This window comes from Pelophylax lessonae (genome assembly GCF_965119305.1).
Source record: "Pelophylax lessonae genome assembly, chromosome: 6".
Taxonomy (NCBI): Eukaryota; Metazoa; Chordata; class Amphibia; order Anura; family Ranidae; genus Pelophylax; species Pelophylax lessonae.
The window spans coordinates 280118279-280139815 of NC_138773.1; the positions used below are offsets into that span (position 1 = coordinate 280118279).

A 21537-nucleotide genomic window follows, 5' to 3' on the forward strand; every position below is an offset into this window, starting at 1 on the left:
GATTTCGGGACTTTTTCCGCGACCTTTACACTTCTACAGCCCCGGCCGATGACTCTCCGATCTCCCTGTATATGTCCCCGGACGTTCTTCCCCAATTGTCGGTCGAGCAGCTGGAGCTTCTCGAAGCCCCGCTGTCGCAGGAAGAGATTATTGAGGCTATGGCTAGAATTCCCAGGTCTAAGTCCCCGGGAACAGATGGAATACCCATAGAATTTTATTCTACATACTCTGAGGTATTGGTGCCACACTTGTTGTCTATGTTTGAATGCGCATTTGAATCCTACACACTGCCCCCTACTATGCGGGAAGCTTTAATTGTTCTTATTCCTAAACCAGGTAAAGATCCCCATCAACCCGCCTCTTATCGCCCAATTTCTCTGTTACAAGTTGACGTCAAGATTCTGGCTAAAATCCTGTCTATTCGCCTCAGCAAGGTCATTCTTTCTCTTGTTCATGCGGACCAGTCGGGTTTTATGCCAGGCAGGAACACCTCCTTCAATTTGAGGCGTCTTTTTATGAATCTACAGGCTGCTCATGATAACATTGGCTCAAGAGTGGTGGTGTCCTTAGATACAGCAAGGGCATTTGACTCAGTAGAATGGGGTTTTCTTTGGAGATGCCTGGAGGGATATGGCTTTGGCCCCAATTTCATCCGGTGGGTACGGATTCTCTACCAGGCACCGGTGGCTAAAGTACTGGCTAATGGGAGGACATCGGAGGGGTTTTCTCTTACTAGGGGTACTCGGCAAGGTTGTCCCCTTTCGCCCCTTTTGTATGCGCTGGTAGCAGAGCCACTTGCGATAGCGATCCGGTCGCACTCTGATATTCATGGTCTCCGGGTGGGAAGATTAGAAGAAAAAATTAGTATGTATGCAGATGATACCCTGTTGTACCTGGCTGACCCAGACTTATCCCTCTCAGTAGCCCTTTCCCTTATTAAACAGTTTGGCCGATTTTCTGGATTACAAATCAATTGGGACAAATCTCAAATTCTGCCCATAGATAATATTTCCCCCTTTTCCTGTAAACCCACTTTTCCCTTTGCAGGTAGTTAAAAGGGCAATACGATCTCCCTAATCATATGTATTTTAGGTACTTGCAGTTTAGGCACGCTTTCGCAGTTCAATTTCCTCGTCCTATTCAAGAATTGACCGTAATCCCAGTCTTGGAGGTGGTAATGGGCTTTGAATCTAAACAACTTATTTCATATATGTATAATGCACTCCTTTTGCCAGAATCAACGGTCTTGGCGTATGCCATCAAGACTAAATGGGAGGGAGATATCGGGACGCTTGAGGATAAGGAATGGGGGGAAGCCTTAGATAACTGCAAATCGGTTTCTCCGAAACTCTCTGATCGCCTGACTCAATTATATATTCTACATAGAGCTTACCTGACACCGGCTGTGGTGGCTACCTATCGTAGCGAGGCTACTGGCCAGTGTCCCATGTGCAGGGTGGAGCGTGGCACCTTTTACCATTTGCTCTGGACATGTACAGAGGTCCAGGGCTTTTGGGAGCAGGTGGTTAGATTTCTACATGATACCATGGGGTCTCCTCTGACCCTGGTTCCGAAATTCTGTCTACTAGGAATACCCCCTGATACTAATATAGATAAATATACCACTCTGTTTTTGCATGAGACACTGTTTCTCGCTAGGAAGTGTTTGGCCCGCCGCTGGATGAGAGATTCACCTCCATCTCTACAGGACTGGCTCCGGGAGGTCAATGTAACCTTGCCCTATAAAAAACTGATTTATTCCCATAGAGGAAGTGTATCCAAGTATAATAAGATATGGGATAGGTGGGTTCAGGCTCCAGAGACGTGTATGCCATCTGAATAAAGCCATATAAGTGATCGTTCTAATTTCAGGGAGTGGTACAGCTGTTTGTTTTCATTCTTTGTGTTTCCTCTGTTTCCTCTCCTTCCCTAGGGAGGGGACGTATTAGTAATGTATATTATTAGTAGTATGTACAAAACGACAGATATCAGTCTACTAGTATTGTGTTCCTCGGCTTCTTTTAATTGCAGTACAGGTTCCTTTATATGAACCCTCGTTTGACATATGTACATTAGTTTGGTTTACTCATTCCTTAAAATTTTAAGATGTGTATTGTACAATGTTGTATAGCTTTTTGTTTTGATTTATTACAATAAAGAACTTAAAAAAAAAAACCTGTTGCTGTATGGCAAACATGCTGCAGCTCAGTTTCAGGGTCTTGGCAATCTTCTTATAGCCTAGGCCATCTTTATGTAGAGCAACAATTCTTTTTTTTTAGATCCTCAGAGTTCTTTGCCATGAGGTGCCATGTTGAACTTCCAGTGACCAGTACGAGAAAGTGAGAGTGATAACACCAAATTTAATACACCTGCTCCCCATTCACACCTGAGACCTTCTAACACCAAGGAGTCACATGACACCGGGAATGGAAAATGGCTAATTGGGCCCAATTTGGACATTTTCCTTTAGGGGTGTACACTTTTGTTTTCAGTGGTTTAGACATTAACAGCTGTGTGTTGAGTTATTTTGAGGGGAAAGCAAATTTACACTGTTATACAAGCTGTACATTCACTACTTTAAATTGTAGCAAAGTGTAATTTCTTCAGTGTTGTCATATGAAAAGGTATAATAAAATATTTACAAAAATGTGAGGGGTGAACTCACTTTTGTGAGATACTGTAATTGTGAAGTGGAAGGAAAATACATGTTTTTCAGAATTATTTAGAAATAAATATCTGAAAAGTGTGGCGTGCATTTGTATTTAGCCCCCCTGAGTCAATACTATGCAGAACCACCGTTTACTGCAGTCACAGCTGAATGTGTTTTTTGGGTATGTCTCTACCAGCTTTGCACATCTAGAGAGTGAAATGTTTGCCCATTCTTCTTTGCAAAATAGCTCAAGCTCTGTCAGATTGGATGGAGAGCGTCTGTAAACATCAATTTTTGCAAAACCAAAACACAGCGCAAATAGGTATTAAACGTGAATAAATAAATAAATAATTTCTACATTAAAATAACTCCTAAAGTGCACCGTGCAAATACTAGTGCAAATAATTGTGCAAGTTTTTGTGCAAAAAAGGTTATGTGCAAAAACATACAATGCCCCCCCTTGTTGGGTTGAGTATAATACATAAAAAAGAGATGTGAATAAATATTGCCAATCAAAATACAATTAGTGCAATATAACTCCTCAAATAAATATTATCAAAAAAAGAGTCCAAATGAGTCCCAAAAAAGTGCTGCAGCGCCAAGAGAAAAGTGCACAATCAAGCAATATAACTTCTCAAATAAATATTATCAAAAAAAGAGTCCAAATGAGTCCCAGCACTTGGGACTCATTTGGACTCTTTTTTTGATAATATTTATTTGAGAAGTTATATTGCACTGATTGTATTTTGATTGGCAATATTTATTCACATCTCTTTTTTATGTATTATACCCAACCCAACAAGGGGGTGGGGGGGCATTGTATGTTTTTGCACATAAGCTTTTTTGCACAAAAACTTGCACAATTATTTGCACTAGTATTTGCACGGTGCACTTTAGGAGTTATTTTATTGTAGAAATTATTTATTCATGTTTAATACCTATTTGCGCTGTGCTTTGGTTTTGCATTTGAGAAATTTGGTTATCACCACAATTTGTGAACAGCTGCATTTTGGTTTAGCACACTTTGTATACCCATAGCGCGGTACACTTGCACTTTTAATTTTCAAGTTTTGCCACAGAATCTCAGTTGGATTTAGGTCTAGACTTTGACTGGCCTATTCTAAACACATGAATATACTTTGATCTAAACCATTCCATTGTAGCTCTGGCTGTATGTTTAAGACCATTGTCCTGCTGGAAGGTGAACCTCTGCCCCAGTCTCAAGTATTTTGCAGACTCTAACAGGCTTGCTTCTAAGATTTCCCGGCATTTGGCTCCATCCATCTTTCCATCAACTCTGACCAGCTTCCCTGTCTCTGCTGAAGAAAAACATCCCCACAACATGCTGACATCACCATGTTTCACGGTGGGGATGGTGTGTTCAGGGTGATGTGCAGTGTTAGTTTTCCGCCACACATAGTGTTTTGCTTTTAGGCCAAAAAGTTCAGTTTTGGTCTCATCTGACCAGAGTACCCTCTTCTACCTGTTTGCAAACTGCAAAAGGGACACCGTATGACTTTCTTTCAACAATGGCTTTCTTCTCGCCACTCTTTCATAAAGCCAGATTTTTGGAGTGCACGACTAATAGTTGTCCTGTGGACGGATTCTCCCACCTAAGCTGTGGATCTCTGCAGCTCCTCTAGAGTTACCATGGGCCTCTTGGCTGCTTCTTTGATTAATGCTCTTCTTGATGGATTGAACAGTGTTCCGTGAGATGTTCAAAGCTTGGGATATTTTTTATAACCTATAGCTGCATTTACTAATTAGGTGACTTCTGAAGGTAGATGGTTCCACTAGATTTTAGTTAGGAGTGTCAGAGTAAAGGGGGCTGAATACAAATACTTGCCACACTTTTCAGATATTTATTTGTAAACAAATTTGAAAACCATTTATCATTTTCCTTCCACTTCACAATTATGTGCCACTTTGTGTCGGTCTATCATATAAAATCTCAATTTAAATACATTTACGTTTTTGATTTTAACATAACAAAATGTGGAAAATTTCAAGAGGTATGAGTACTTTTTCAAGGCAATGTATAACTAAAGGCAAAACTTTATTTTAGCTTTGAATAGAGTGGAGATGGATTAGAACATCTGTCAGTTTTTATTGCTGTCTGTGCCCCCGTAAGGCTTCATGTACACTGGCCTACATTTACCGCGGTTGTGGGAAATTCGAGGCACGCTTTTGCCACATTTTGTGTGTTCCCACGGTCAGCGGTCAATTGCATTCAGGATTTTTCCTATCCTGAATACAATTCTTCCACAATTAGGAGAGGGAGGTTGAAGCTCACCTAAAAGTGGCAGCTCCCAAACCCTGCTAAAAGCTAAAAAATGTGTACATTGATACATAGCCTTTATGAAGTTGAGTTTAGGAGGTTTGGCAAAAAAACGCCAACAGCTCCTTAACTCAAGTTTAGGAGATACCAGTGTAGGTTATTGTACATGAAGCCTTAGGGAGATTAGCCCTCTCTAGTTGTCCTGTTTACTATTATCATTGAAAGTGGAAGAAAATCCCACATTTTCGGTTGTCCCCAGAAAGGTAACAAAGGGGAAATCTTCCAATGGGGACACCAGTTTTGGTGACCGCGGGGGTCCCAAATAACTCCCTTAATTTTCAGGGATTTCTTCTCACTTCCTGTTTCGGCTGTGGGAAAGGAAGCAAAGGGTAATCTCTGTAATAAAACATAAATGGCAGAAAAAAAAAAAAACTGATAGAGATTACCCCCTCTGCTCTATCCAAAATAAAAGAAAAAAGTTTTGCCTTTATTTGGTTTATTTAGACTGATATTTTAGTTCCTTACCTACTCTATCCAAAACGACAAAAAAAAAAACGTAAGAATAGTTTTGGCATTTGATACACTTAAAGTGATTGTAAAGGCACAAGTTTTTTACCTTTATTCATTCTTTGCATCAGGGTAAAGAACCTTCTGTGTGCTGTATGCTGCAGCCCCCCCCCCCCCAATACATACATGAGCCCCCTTTTGATCCAGCAATGTATAGGATAACCTTGCCTCTCCGGGGACTCACACTCCTAATTGGCTTTTGGCCAATTGGTCAATCACAGCCAGTGAGCCAATAAGGAGAAGGAGGGGGCGAGGACGAACCACAGCCCCATGTCTGAATGGACACAAAGAGCAGCGGCTCAGCTCGGGTGCCCCCCCCCATAGAAAACTGCTTGCTGTAAGGGCACTCCGCAGGATGGAGAAGCCAGGAGTGCCAACGTGGGACCCGAGCAGAGGAGTCCCAGGTTGAAAATCACTGCACAGAGCAGGTAAGTATGACATGTTTGGAATTTTCTTTAAAATAAAAACAAGACTTTAATACCACTTTGAATTAACCTCCACTCCCAAGTTTATGTGGATGTCACACAATTTTCTTTTCTTGTCAGTAACTCATATTCATATTCCTAAAAATATTCATATGTCTAAAAATATCTTCTAAGAGGAGCTTCACTCTGTAAAAAAAGAATAAAAGTCAACAGCTACAAATCCTGTAGCTGCTGACTTTTAATAAAAGGACACTTACCACTTACCTGTCTATGGATCCAGAGCTGTCCTCACCCGGGCTAGTCCTTAAATAGCCTAAGAGTTCCGGCACCCGCATCATAACTGTGGACAGCCATCTGTGCTGCTTGTGGCTTCACAGCCGGCTGCCCACTGCGCATGTGAATGAAATGGGACCTGTGACGTGTCCCAGAAGGCTGTGGGGAGGGAGGGGGAGAGGAGAAATTCAAAACTGTCAAAACTAGGTACCCTCTCCCCCCCCCCCACATAAAAAATGACATGCAAAAATGTGCCCCCCCCACAAAAAATGACATGCCAAATGTGGCAGGGAAGAATGGATGAGTGCTTAAAGTGAAACTTCCCCGTTTGGGTGAAGTTCCACTTAAAGGTAGCTATATGCTGTAGGTCAATAAAAGCACCAAAACTAAAATCCTGAATATCCAGAATCTTTAATTGTTCAACTGAAGACAACTGGTCAGGACCTTGTCATTTTGCTATGAATATTGGCACTCTCTAATATCCTATGCCTGTAGATCAGTTTATAATTGAGCACACGTGAGGTATAATATTATAGTATAATATTCTGCTGTTCCACCAAGCCCTGATCAATTGGGATTTTGCGGCCCCAGAAACAACCAATCATTCACCTACCTGTTCCTATAGCTGGTAGAGCCAGGCTGGTAAACTTGCTCTCATGGCATTCAAGCAGAATCCTGTCTATAGAAGGTTCATAGGCTGGCACTGTTGTTGGTCCAATAATATGCATGATATATTTAGCTTTAAGTTTTCCACCGCTGGTTACTTTAACACCGTCATAACTTATACTTCCTGGGGAGAAGAAACACTCCGTCAAAATAAATGAAGTAAAAATCAAAAAAGGTTGTAGTATTATACATACACCAGGCAATTCTGTATAATTTTAGAATCCTTCCACAGTTTGGTACTATTCACATTTCCATAGACTGATCATAGCCAGGACTGTTTTTTACCATACTAGCCAAGGGCCTAAGGCAGCCGAATTAGAGGGGCAGCAAAAAACTTCAAAAAGTATAGACTCTTTTTTTTTTTTTTTACATTGTTTTCCGTTTTTGTCTCCTCCAGAACCTTTGTGGCTAATTTCTTTAATAGAACTGTAGGGGTAAAGGGGGTGTTGAGAGAAGTTTGTTTGCTGGTCTGCACAACTGAAAAGCAGATCTGCATATTAGGGAGACCCAATGCTTCCTCCAATAGTGGATTCTGGCAGTAGTTTTACTAGTACAGTAAACCCCCCCTCCATTGGGGGGGTTACGTTCTGGACCCAGCCGCGAAAAGTGAAATTCCGCGAAATAGAAATACCCTATTAAAATGCATTGTAGGCATGTTTTTTTTACTGTCACTGTACGTGTAAAAGCATTTTAAGGTCTTTAAACACACTTTTAAAACAATATAAACTCATTTAAACACATAAAAGATACTGAGAGACAGAGCAAGAGCTATGAAAAACACAAAAATATTTCATTTTTAATGATTTATATAGTAAAATAACATTACAAAACAAACCGCGAATTACCGGTACCGCAAAAACTGAACCGCGATGGAGCGGGGGATTACTGTATTTCCAAACATTTCACTAAAAACCCTGGTGGATTTCTTTTATCAGAATGGCCCAAAGGATTGAGACTCAGTCATCTCACTCTGAGCTATCGGCATTTAAAAAGTGGCAACTATAAAGCTTTGGCAACTCTTAAATCTTTAAAATGAGCTACTGAGTATTTATTTTGAGCTGCTGAGTGTGCTAGACATGAGTTAGCACACCTTATAGGGTTAATAGAATATAAATAACTTATATTTACCGATCCTACGGCATTCTTCTTTGACCGCGTCACCAGCAGCTGACAATATAGCTCCAGAAACACCTACAAATGGAAGCATGAAATAAATATGTTAAAGGAATAATCCTGTTTGGTGTACAGTCAAAATCCAGGGTTTTCAAGAACAGTTCCTAAGAGTGTTGAGGTGTGGTTTTAAGAGAGTAGCTGGGTGGGACACAATCTAGTGCAATATCTAGACCAGAGGTCTCCAAACTGTGGCCTGCGGGCAAGATGTAGACCTTTGCTTGCCTGTATCCAGACCTTGGGGCACTGATACAAGGCACTATTCCTCCTGCTTACATCAATGATGGGGCTATATTCCTTTGACTGATACTAACGATGAGGCACTATTACTTCCACTAACACCAGTGATGAGGCACTATTCCTCCTGCTTACATCAATGATGGGGCTATATTCCTTTGACTGACACCAACAATGAGGCACTATTACTTCCACTAACACCAGTGATGAGGCACTATTCCTCCTGCTAACATCAATGATGCGGTGGTATTCCTTCCATTGGCACCAACTATGAGGCACCATTCCTTCCATTGGCACCAACTATGAGGCACCATTCCTTCTACTGACACCAGCGATGAGGCACCATTCCTTCCACTGACACCAAAACTGGGGAATTATTCCCCCCAATGACACCAATGATAAGATAATATTCCTTCCACTGTCACCATGCAACTCAATTTTTTCAAATTACACCAACAATGAAGCACTATTCCTCCCACTGATACCAACAATGGCCAATATTCCTCTAACCAATACCAGCAATGAGGCGTTGTTCCTCTTCCTACTGACCACAGGTGCTAAGTTCATACTACCACTGACATTATAGTCCATTTTATACTTACGATGGTCACAGTCCAGGCCTCCAAAATACTAAAGGACAGTAATCTGGTCAATTGTTTAGAAAGTTTGGAGACTCCTGATCTAAACAATGCAAAAGTTGTGGTTTACGAAGCTATGAAGTATTGGAAATACTATAAAACCAAAATACTGGAAAACACTTAGCTATAGGACATTTACACAACAGATTATATTGGGAGCTTGGTCCTAGATAGCAAGCAAATGTTCTGCAAGTTTGAAAATGACTTTCTAAGAGGACTTGCTGAGCTCTTGCTGTAGACTCACCACTGCAACTTTGCTGTTGGTCTAAACCCCTGTCAGATTTTTTTGGGCCATCCGTATCCCATTGGGGAGATTTCCCTTAATTTCCTGTCCCATAGCCAAACATGAAGTTAGAAGAAATCCTTACAAATTAGGAGAATTGCTCGGGAACTCCCAGGTCACCAGAACTAGTGTCCCCAATGGAAGATTTCCCCTCTATTACTTTTCTGGGGACATCCCATAATTTGGGATTTTCGGTTACTTTCACTTTTAATGATAATGGTAAACAGGACAAATAGAGAGGGTGAATCTCCTTAATGGGGGCACAGATAGCAAAAAAAAAAAAAAAAAAACCTGACAAGTGCTCTAATCCCTCTCTATGCCATCCAAAACTAAAAAAAAAAAAAAAAAAGTTTTGCCATTAGTTATACTTTAGGCCCCTTTCACACATACTGTCCGTTCAGTTCATCAGTTCAGTCACGTCAAAATGTATCAGTTTTTCATCCGTTTTTTTCATCTGTTTTTTTATCCGTTTTTTTTTTTACATCCACTACCAATGAAAAAACGGATGAAAAACGGACCGTTTGTCCGTTTACATCCGTTTTTCATCCGATCCGTTTTTTGACCTATGAAAAATAGGGCATTCGTCCGTTCCAAAAAACGGACATTGACGGAAGCGGATGAAAACGGATGTTAACGGATGATCATCCGTTGTCATCCGTTTTTACATAGAGATGCATTGATGTCTGTTTTTCATCCGTCAACGGATGGATGAAAAATGGACAAACGGACCGATGTGTGAAAGGGGCCTTAAGCTTCTGGATCTTGTTCTCCATTGCCATCTGTAAAGCCCCGTACACACGTACCGATTGTCGGCCGTAAATATTCGGCCGACGACCGATCCGCCGATTGTAGGCTTGTTAGTATGATGCTTCCGACAGCCGACAGTGCACTTTCGGCCGAAAAGAATCTGTCGTGTAGACATTAAAATTTTTGTTGGCCAACACCAGAATGGCCGATTGTTCGCCGGTCAGTACAGAATTCGGCCGACAATCAGCAGATTTGCAAGACTGGGCATGCTCAGAAAAGAAAAACACACGGAAAGTTAACCATCACATGACATCACTTCTGCAGTCGGCTGTTGTTGGCCGACAAAATTTGTGTGCAGTCTTTTGCAGTTTTCAACAGACACGACAGCCCGATCGGTACGTGTGTACGGGGCTTAAGGTTTCCTTGAAATGCACTGCAACAATCCTTTAGTCTTCACACCTGGCATTAACTAACTATAAAGTGAAGTTAGAGCCTCCAGCCTAAGTCTGATCAACAGGACCTGTTAAACGTTGATCTGTGTTACAACCATGATTAGTGGAACTAAACTGCATCTGAGCACCACAAATTGAAAATGCTATTTAATTTTTAATATTCAAAGCAAGCTCAACCAATCATACATGTCTCCATGCTTTATTTTTCTGAGAGATCACTTTGAAAAACATTAAAATCTGCACCACTCTTAGCTTTTTCAAACACCTCTTGCTTTAGAGTTGCAATCGGAGAGAATCCACACCTACAGTAACACAGAGGGCCCATGACTCATGCCATGCAACTCTAACACTCCCATGCCATGCAACTCTAACACTATCTCTCAAACTAACCTTTTTACCTCTCACTTCAATCTTTCTTGTAATGCCCCATACACACGTGCAGATTATCTGCAGACTTTTGTCTGCAGACTTACCAAAACCATATAATATGAGGTCAAACCTAAACACTTTCAATTTGTATGCAATCCGGCAGGCCCTTGCACTGCATAGAAAAGGTAAGTCTGCAGACAAAAGTCTGCAGATAATCTGCACGTGTGTATGCATAAGTCTAACACCTAAATGCCCTCCGAACACCCATATACCCTCCCTGATATAAAATGAACCCCTTGTTTGCATACTCACTCTCTCTTTGTGAAACACCAACCCTTCCTGCACCAAAATTTACCAGTTCCAAACCTCCAGCTCCATAGCTACTGGTATGTATTTTACATATTAAAGAGTACTGATGAATACAATGAAATTGTATATTGCTGTTATAGAGTAACTGTATATATTTACCACGGGATTGATTTAATGTCTGATTTGTAAGGTTCAAAATGCAGTCCACAGCTTGATCTGTGATGTCTCCTTTTATTAACTCTATTGTTTTTCCAAAGGCCGTGAAGTGAGGGTAATTGGTCTAAATCACAGAGAAAAGGCAAAAAGCAAACAGATAATTTATTATGGCACAAATTGTGACAATCTATTTCTAACCTTGACATGCAATATAAATTTACTCCAGGGAAGACATTTATTCTAGCAACTATCTGAATAAACACAATAACGTTATCCAAAAAATACCAATCCTTTACTCCACAAATGCATATGGAATTTACATTCCCCTGATGAAGGTGCTGCTGTTTGTACTATAATACCTTATTATTAATATACCTTATGCAATATACTGTAAAGGGGTACAATTTGTGCTTTTATCACCAGTGCTTCACTTATATGCAACTGTTGTATCATAGCGGGTTGTGATTTTTTTTGGATAAGATCTTAGTGCCAACATATTTTAGGTTTAACTGTAATTTTAGGTTTAGGTGTAACTAATTTGTAACATTTTTTTTAGTTTTGGATAGCGTGGAGAGGGATTGGAATCCCTGTCAGGTTTTTAATGCTGTCTGTGCCCCACTAAGGAGATTCCCTCCCTCTTTTTCTCCGGTTTAGCACTATCATTAAAAGTAAAAATAAAAGTAAATCCCAAATTTTGGGTTGTCACCAGAAAAGTAATAAAGAGGAAGTCTTCCGATAGGGACACTAGTTCTGGTGACCCAGGGGGTCCCCAAGGAATTCCCTTATTTGGAGGGATTTCCTCTCACTTCCCAATTGGCTATGGGACAGGAAGTAAAGGGAAACCTCCACAATAAGACACATATGGGGGGAAAAAAAATCTGACAGGGGTTATAACCCTCTCTTGCTCTATCCAAAATAAAAAAAATAAAACGTTTTGCCTATAGTTCTTCTTTAATGTTGCTGTTATTTGCTCATCTTACCTAGCTGTGACAGTATATTGTTATTTTGTAATTCTATTAAAACACTCAATTTTTCTTAAATTCTGTATCGAATTCAAAACGTTTTTTTCATTTTGTATAGAGCAGGAAATGGTTAAAATTCCTGTCCCATTGGGAAGGTAGAAGACACCTCTCCAAACTTAGGGCAATTCCGCCTTGACTGTTGTTACTGTAACAAGTGTCCCCATTGGATGATTTTCCTGTTACTGGTGATTTCTGGTGATTTGAAATATTGGCGATAGTCACCGGGACAAAAAGAGGGGGTAAATCTTCCCAGGATACAGACAGCAATAAAAGGCTTACCGTAGTTTTAACTCTTCCACAGTATCCAACGCTTAAAGCAAACTTTTGCCTTTAGTTTATTTTAATTTAAAGTACATTTTAAAATTGAAGCTAAAGTTTTACTTTAATTAAATAAATCCTACAGTTATCTTCATCATGGAAAACCAGACTTTGCAATAACAGATCTGTTCCTCCCAGCCCCCATCATCTTTTTCTGGTGGGATTTGTGTAAATGCCTTTATGCCCTTTATTATTGCCTTCTAGAACATAACAACTAATGTTTCAATGCCCTTTATTATTGCCTTCTAAAACACAATAACTAAAGCCTCGTACACCCTCGTCGAAAATCGGCAGGGAATTTTCGTCCGATGACCGATCTGCCGAATTTCGGCTTGTTAGTATGATGCTTGCGACACCCGACTCCGACTTTTCGGCCAAAAAAAATCTGGTGTGCGGGCTATAAAATTTTTGTCTGCCGTCAAAACACGGCCGATTTTCCTGCAGTCAGTACAGATTTCGACAGGGAAAAATCTAATGAGCAAGTATGGGCATGCTCAGTGAAGAAAGAACACAAAGAAAGCAAACCAACACATGACATCACTTCTGAAGTAGAATTTTGTTGGGCGAGAAAATTCGTGTGCAGTCTAGGCACATTCCAATCAACAAAACACAACTCTGGACAAAAGACGGACGATCGGTCGGCCGATAAACGTTGCGTGTGTACGGGGCTTAACATTTCAATGATGAGATCTCCATTTCAGGACAGAATTCACAGAAAGTTTAGGTAATGTGTAGGGAAATAGCTAAAATACACCATTGAAATACATTTGTGTGAACTATCCAACCTGCCAAAAAATTTGTGATTTAGCCACCACCCCTGCCAGACACATACTGTAACAAGGTCCTGACCTTTTATTAATTATATAAGCTGTGTTCGGACACTAAATAAGCAACAGCTCACTGATAAGGTCATCTCATTGCTTTCTCATCCAATCAGTAAGCTCTATTTATCAGATTTACAGTGCTGGTCAATGCAGTAAAGCCTGATAGGCTAGCAGTGCTGCCCAATCCTTTCCCAGTCTAAATGTTGATGTGAATGAATTATGGTAAACTAGTACAAAGACAGACCGAGGAACTATTTAAAATAACATATGAGTATTTTTTTTAAAAATACATAATTGGCTTAAATGACAATATACCTACAATTAATTTGCATTTTATAAAAACGTAGTATTACTGACTCGTTCTTTATACCTGGTAGCTTTGAAAAAACTTCAAGTACTCATCATAAACATTCTGCTCTCCAATAATGATGGCAATCTTTGAGATGATGGTCATGATAGATGGATCAGTCATGTAATCTTCAATCCCCTTTACAATTAATTTAATGGACGTCTGGGCATCAAGATTATCAGTTCCAAGGGCTGGGAAGCTAACAGATGCCATATTGTACAGGTCGCAGGCCTTCAGAGCTTTTTTCACCAATGTCACAATCGTCTCTACTGTTACATCTCTCAGGTGAATTATTCTTTGACACTCCAGATTTCCAGCCACAGTTACAACATGTCCATTATTGGGGATCTTGCCTGGAAGTAAACGGAAGGATTAGTCATTTATGTTTCCTTCTGGTAATAAAATTAATGAATTACTATGATCCTATTTCAAAAGTTTTGAGAGGTAGAGTAGCATCGATCCATAGCTTTTCTATTGTCACAAGCATTTCCATGTCTACTTAATTTAGCCAGACTGACCCGTTAATATTTATGGCAGCTATTACATCTTCTCAAATGACTGCTCTTGTGATAATGATGAAAATATGGTTATATAATCGTAAGTTTTCTGTGTGTGCTACATTACCTACTGGTCTCATCTAATTCAGTTTTCCTTTTATAAGGTCCTGACATACCGTGCCGCGAGGCACTACGGAAGCTCAGTAGCGGTATTAGTATCTACCATTTACCCTAACGGGTACCCCAACTTTTGCTGTGACCTATCACGTTTTTCCTTGCGGTATTTGCACAAGAGTTTTTTGGAGTTTTATTCACCACAGTTTTTAAGGACTTTTATTGGATGTGTTTCTACATGAAGAGTGTGTTTTTTATACATGTGTTTGAGTGATAATAAAGGTCGTTACCTTTCTACACTATGAGGAGCATTTCTTTTTCTTGTTTATCCCGAGTGCTTATGGGCGAAACACAGAACCGGACCATCTGAGGTCAGGAGAAACACACAAGCGCTTACAGATTCTTTTTGGCGTATGCCATAAGAATCCACCATATCTGGTAAGTGGGATACCTTACCTTCGAGCACTGGAGGGTGATCAGAGGGTCACAGGAGTCACCACCGTTTGAAATCTGCACAAAGAGACTTTTTTCCAGCACTTTGCACTTTAGTCACGTTAAATGGACTGTCACCATTCAAGTTAAATTATAAATTATATATGTAAATGCTGTTGTTGCACCATTCTGATATTGACATTGTTATTGCATATTTTATATGGGCATTATTGCACTTTATATTTGAGTTTGGAGGGATCCACACTCATCCTTTTATTTATTTATTTATTCACCATACTGCACATTGTCAAATAACAATCCATTATAAGAGCTGTTCACTAGTTAGAAAAATAGGGTAGCGCAGTAAGTTTTTTTCTGTTCACAATCTTAGATCACTAACTTTTAGTGCACCTGATTACATTGCAGCTTCCCACAGACACTATTTTGCATTCCTTGGCGCGAGTATTTCCATATCACATTCCTTTTATAAGGCCTATATTATGTATCACTTGGTTGATGACCACATATATACAGTGCATCAGGAAAGTATTCACGGTGCTTTACTTTTTCCACATATTGTTATGTTACAGCCTTATTCCAAAATTGATTAAATTAATAATTTTCCTCAAAATTCTACAAACAATACACCACAATGACAACGTGAAAGAAGTTTGTTTGAAAACTTTGCAAACTGATTTAAAATTAAATATGAATAAAAATCTCATGTACATAAGTATTCCCAGCCTTTGCTCAATACTTTGTTGAAGCACCTTTGGCACCAATTACAGCATCAAGTCTTTTTAAGTATGATGCTACAAGCATGGCACACTTCTTTTTGGGCAGTTTGTCACATTCGTCTTTGCAGGACCTGTCAAGCTCCATGAGGTTGGATGGGAAGTGTTGGTGCACAGCCAGTTTCAGATCTGTCCAGAGATGGTCAATCGTGTTCAAGTCTGGGCTCTGGCTGGGCTATTCAAGGACATTCACAGAATTGTCCCGTAGCCACTCCTTTGTTATGTTGACTGTGTGTTTATGGTTGTTGTCCTGTTGGAAGATAAACCCTTACCCCAATCTGAGGTACAGAGTGCTCTGGAGCAGGTTTTCATTAAGGATGTCTCTGTACATTGCTGCATTCATCTTTCTCTCGATCCTGACTAGTCTCCCAGTTTCTGCCGAAAAACATCCCTAAGGTATGATGCTGCCACTACCATGCTTCACTGTAGGGATGGTATTGGCCAGGTAATGAGCAGTGCCTGGTTTCCTCCAGACATGGCACTTGCCATTTAGGCAAAACAGTTTAATCTTTGTTTCATCATACCAGAGAATTTTGTTTCTCATGGTCTGAAAGTCCTTCAGGTGACTTTTGGCAAACTCCAGGTGGGCTGTCAAGTCCCTTTTACTGAGGAATAGCTTCCGTCTTGCCACTCTACCATACAGGCCTGATTGGTGGAGTGCTGCAGAGATGGTTGTTCTTCTGGAAGGTTCTCCTCTCTCCACAGAGAAACACTAGAGCTCTGTCAGAGTGACCATCGGGTTCTTGGTCACCTCCCTGACTAAGGCCCCTCTCCCCCGATCGCTTAGTTTAGCCGGGTGGCCCACTCTAGGAAGTGTCCTGGTGGTTCCAAACTTCTTCCATTTACAGATGATGGAGACCACTGTGCTCATTGGGACCTTCAATGCTGAAGAAATCTTTCTGTAACAGTCACACACACAATGCCTCCTGCGCTTAGGAAAATGACCCTTCTGGATGGATGTGCTTATGTCTTCATTGTTTTTAGAAACGGGTAATCATGGTCTTGCTGCCCTCAAAGACTTAGGGAGGTCTAACACTGCAACTACACAAAACACACAGAGGGTGCACAGACTTAGTGCATTATCCCGAGACAAATAATTTATTGAATAAAAACACAGTAAGTATTGTACTCACAAAGGCAACAGAAAATTGCGCATCACAGATCTCTATAAATTCCATTCAATGTGTCAACACGTATGAGTATAACAGTCACTGAAGACTTTCATGGGCTAACGTGTTTCGAGGAATTCCTCTTCTTCAGGTGGCTCTGAAGAAGAGGAATTCCTCGAAACGCGTTAGTGCACGGAGGTCATCAGTGACTGTTATACTCATACGTGTTGACACATTAGATGGAATTTACAGAGATCTGTGATGCACAATTTTCTGATGCCTTTGTGAGTACAATACTTACCGTGTTTTTATTCAATAAATTATTTGTCTCAGGATAATGCACTAGGTCGGTGCGCCCTCTTTGTGTTTTGTATAGAAACCTTTCTATACCCCTCCCCAGATCTGTGCCTGGATACAATCCTATATCAGAGGTCTACAGACAATTCCTTGGACTTTATGGCTTGGTTTGTGCTGTGACATGCACTGCTAACTGTGGAACTTTATATAGACAGGTGTGTGCCTTTTCAAATCATGTCCAATCAACTGAAGTTACCACAGGATGACTCCAATCAAGTTGTAGAAACATCTCAAGGATGATCAGTGGAAACGGGATGCACCTAAGCTCAATTTTGAGTGTCATGGCAAAGGCTGTAAATACTTATGTACATGGGATTTTTTTTGTTTTTTTTATAAATTTGGAAAGATTTCAAACAAACTTATTTCACATTGTCTTTATGGGGCATTGTTTTGTAGAATTTTGAGGAAAATAATGAATTTAACCCAATTTGGAATAAGGCTGTAGCATAACAAAATGTGGAAAAAGTGAAGCTCAGTGAATACTTTCCGGATGCACTGTAAGCTGGAATCAGGAGGATTTGCTTCCTCTCTCTTTCAGTTCTGTGGCATAAACATAACTTCTTAGATGATCCTAGGGTGCACATTAATACAGGAACATGACCACAAAGAGTATGGTATTAGCATGCCAACACATCCAACTATAATCAGAGTTCTATGACCATCTTTCATTTCCCCTCTTACTTTAACCGCTTGCCGCCCGCTCGCCGTCATATGACGGCGGAGCGGAGCGACCATTATCCTGGGCCGCTGTCATATGATGGCGGCACTTTAAGCAGGGCAGGCGCGCGATCGCCTGCGTGCCGCCCTGCACTGCCGGTGTCGGGGTGTCCCCGGGACACCCCCCGTCACCGGCAGGGGGGAAACAGCCAATGGGCGTGGCTGTTTCCCACGTGATCGGCTGTGTTCCAATGACACAGCCGATCACAATGGAGGCGCCCACAAGATGACCGCGCATGCACGATCGGGAGCGCACAGCGAGGTCATGTCGGTGGCACTGTGTTCCGTAGGAACACAGCTGTCACCGGCGGTAGTAAACAGTCACTGACAGTGACTGTTTACTATGTGATCGGCTGTGAATCCATTCACAGACGATCACAAAATGTAAACAAAGAGCAGTAACTCATTGTTACTAGCTCTTCTCTCCTCATACAGTTTCCAGTGTGAGGAGAGCAGAGCTAGAAACAGTGAGTTACTGCTCTGTACACCTGTCACAAAGTAAAAGCACAGAAATAAATGTCCCCACACAGTCCTCAGCCCCCCCCCCCCCCATGTCACCTGTCACCTCATCAGTGCCCAGAAATTGACACCCATAAGGCTACGTTCACATGTGAGCGCAGCGATCGCGGGCAGAATCACAGCGATTCTGCCCGCGATCCGGAAATCATTGCAAATCGCGGGACGCCTGTGCTTTGCCCGTGATTTGCAATAGCACCCCAAACGCTGTGCGATGTTGCCGCAATTTCCGCCTGCCGAATTGCGGTAACATCGCGCAAACAACGCATGACGCCCAAAAAAGGTACAAGAGTTTCTTTGGGGCATCATGCGTTGTTTGCGTGATGTTACCGCGATTCGGCAGGCGGAAATCGCAGCAACATCGCACAGCGTTTGGAGTGCTATTGCAAATCACGGGCAACGCACAGGCGCCCCGCGATTTGCAATGATTTCTGGATCGCGGGCAGAATCGCAGTGATTCTGCCCATGATCGCTACGCTCACATGTGAACGTAGCCTAAAGTTCACCGGTCACCAGAGACTGCCATCAGTACCGCCGTGCACCATCGCCCGTCACCTGTCACCCATCAGTTACCATCGCCCGTCACCTGTCACCCCATCAATCACCGTCACCTGTCCCCCCACCAGTCATCGTCACCTGTCACCCCATCAGTCATTGTCATCTGTCACCCTATCAATCATCGTCACTTGACACCCCATCAGTGATCGTCACTTGTCACCCCATCAATCATCGTCACTTGTCACCCCGTCAGTGATTGTCATCTGTCACCCCATCAATCATCGTCACTTGTCACCTCATCATCAATCATCGTCACCTGTCACCTCATCAATCATCATCACCTGTCACCTCATCAATCATCGTCACCTGTCACCCCATCAGTCATCGTCACCTGTTACCCCATCAGTCATCGTCACCTGTCACCCCATCAGTCATTGTCACCTGTCACCCCATCAGTCATCGTCACCTGTTTGCCATATGCATGCAATCACTTACTGACCGCCTAACGACTATATGCGTCGGCCATTAAAAGCTAAATACTGGGGTTATGGCAGCAGATAGCCCCCATAACCCCGGTATTTTTTGAAACGGCAGGCGGTCGGCTTTCAGATAAGGGTGGTCCCAGTGGCGGATTCGCCGCGGAATTACCCTTACGGTGCAGGGGAAGAGGTGCCCCCCCCCCCTCCTGCCGCGTCCCAGACGTTTTCCCAGCTTACCGGACCCGCCGGCAGCGGGGAAAACTATCCGGTCCCGGATCCTCAGAGACAGGAAGTCGAGTGAGGGCAAGATGGCCCTCACTCGACTCTATGGTCTTGGAGGATCGGAGCTACGTCAAAAGACGTTGCCTAGCAACCGGTTTAAAGGGCCGCTTTTTTTTTTTTCCTCTTTCAACTATTTTTTTTTTTTTTCTTTTTTAGTGTAGTTGTGAGGTGTGAGGTCTTTTTGACCCCAGATCTCACAATAAAGAGGACCTGTCAGGCCTATTTATATTACAAAGGATGTTTACATTCCTTGTAATAGGAATAAAAATGATCAAAACATTTTTTTTTTTAAACTGTGTAAAAATAAAAAAATAATAAATAAAATAAATAGGAAAAAAAAAAAATTAAAGCGCCCTGTCCCCGTTAGCTCGCGCGCAGAAGCAAACGCATACGCAAGTCCCGCCCACATATGTAAACGGTGTTCAAACCATACATGTGAGGTATCGCCGCGATCGTTAGAGCGAGAGCAATAATTTGAGCCCTAGACCTCCTCTGTAACTCTAAGCTAGTAACCTGCAGAAATTTTTAAAATGTTGCCTATGGGGATTTTTAAGTACCAATGTTTGCCGCCATTCTGTGAGCATGCGCAATTTTGAAGCATGACATGTTGGGTATCTAATTACTCGGCGTAACATTATCTTTCACATTATGGAAAAAAATTAGGCTAAATTTACTGTTTTCTTATTTTTTACTTCAAAAAAGTGAATTTTTTTAAAAAAAATCGCATTTGGAAGACTGCTGCGCAAATATGGTGTGATAAAAAATATTGCAACGATCTCCATTTTATTCTCTAGGGTCTCTGCTAAAAAAAAATATATAATGTTTGGGGGTTCCAAGTAGTTTTCTAGCAAAAAAAATGATTTTAGCTTGTAAACACCAAGTGTCAAAAATAGGCCCAGTCTTAAAGTGGATAAATGGACAACTTTGTGTAAAGCGCTACTTGGATGTTAGGCCTATGTATGTGGCCAGGCTGTGAAAAAGTATTACACATGTGGTATCGCCATACTCAGGAGGAATAGCAGAATGTATTTTGGGGTGCAAGTTTTGCTATGTACATGCTATGTGTTAGAAATATTGCATAAATGGACAGCTTTGTGTAAAAAAAATGTGTTTTCATTTTCTTTCCACATTTTCCAAAAACTTGTGGAAAAAAATGACATATTCAAAAGACTCATTATGCCTCAAAAATTATACGTTGGGCTGTTTGCTTTCCAAAATGGGGTCATTTTATGGGGGTTTCCATTGTCCTGGTGCTCCAGGGCCTTCAAAAGTGCGATAGGTTGTCAGGAAATTATATGTGTAATTTGTGCTCCTAGAATGCCGGACGCTGCTACTTGGATGTTAGGCCTCTGCATGTGGCCAGGCTGTGAAAAAGTCTCACACATGTGGTATCGCCATACTCAGGAGGAGTAGTAGAATGTGTTTTGGGGTGTAGTTGCAAGTATACATGTGCTGTGTGAGAGAAATAACCTGTTAATACGGCAATTTGTAAAAAAAAAAAAAAAATCTTCATTTTGCAAAGCATTGTGGGAAAAAATTACAACTTCAAAAAACTCACCATGCCCCTTATTAAATACCTTGGAATGTCTACTTTCCAAAAAGGGGTCATTTGGGGGGTATTTGTACTTTCCTGACTTTTTAGTGTCTCAAGAAATGAGATAGGCCTTCAGTACATCAGGTGTGATCAAGTGTGATCAATTTTCAATGATTCGCACCATAGCTTGTGGACTCTATAACTTTCACAAAGACCAAATAATATACACTTACTTGGGTTATTTTTACCAAAGATAAGTAGCAGTATAAATTTTGGCCAAAATTTGTGAAGAAAAATTACTAATTTGCAAAATTTTATGACAGAAACAAAGAAAAATGCGTTTTTTCACGATATTTTCAGTCTTTTTTTATTTATAGCACAAAAAATAAAAAACCCAGTATTGATCAAATACCATCAAAAGAAAGCTCTATTTGTGTGAAAAAAAGGACACAATTTTTGTATGGGTACAGTGTTG

At 41.1% G+C, this 21537-nt stretch overlaps 1 protein-coding gene across 1 annotated transcript in view; it reads right to left on the minus strand.

Annotated features, from left to right (window-relative positions):
* LOC309558300 (protein mono-ADP-ribosyltransferase PARP15-like) overlaps nucleotides 1–21537 on the minus strand; it is a 78882-nt gene that overhangs the window by 25653 nt on the left and 31692 nt on the right. The window contains exons 4-7 of the mRNA XM_082261356.1: nucleotides 13755–14086; nucleotides 11224–11344; nucleotides 7988–8050; nucleotides 6807–6983 (exon numbers count right to left, since the gene is read on the minus strand). Coding sequence (XP_082117482.1) covers nucleotides 6807–6983; nucleotides 7988–8050; nucleotides 11224–11344; nucleotides 13755–14086 — 693 coding nt within the window. The remainder of the gene's footprint in view (nucleotides 1–6806; nucleotides 6984–7987; nucleotides 8051–11223; nucleotides 11345–13754; nucleotides 14087–21537) is intronic.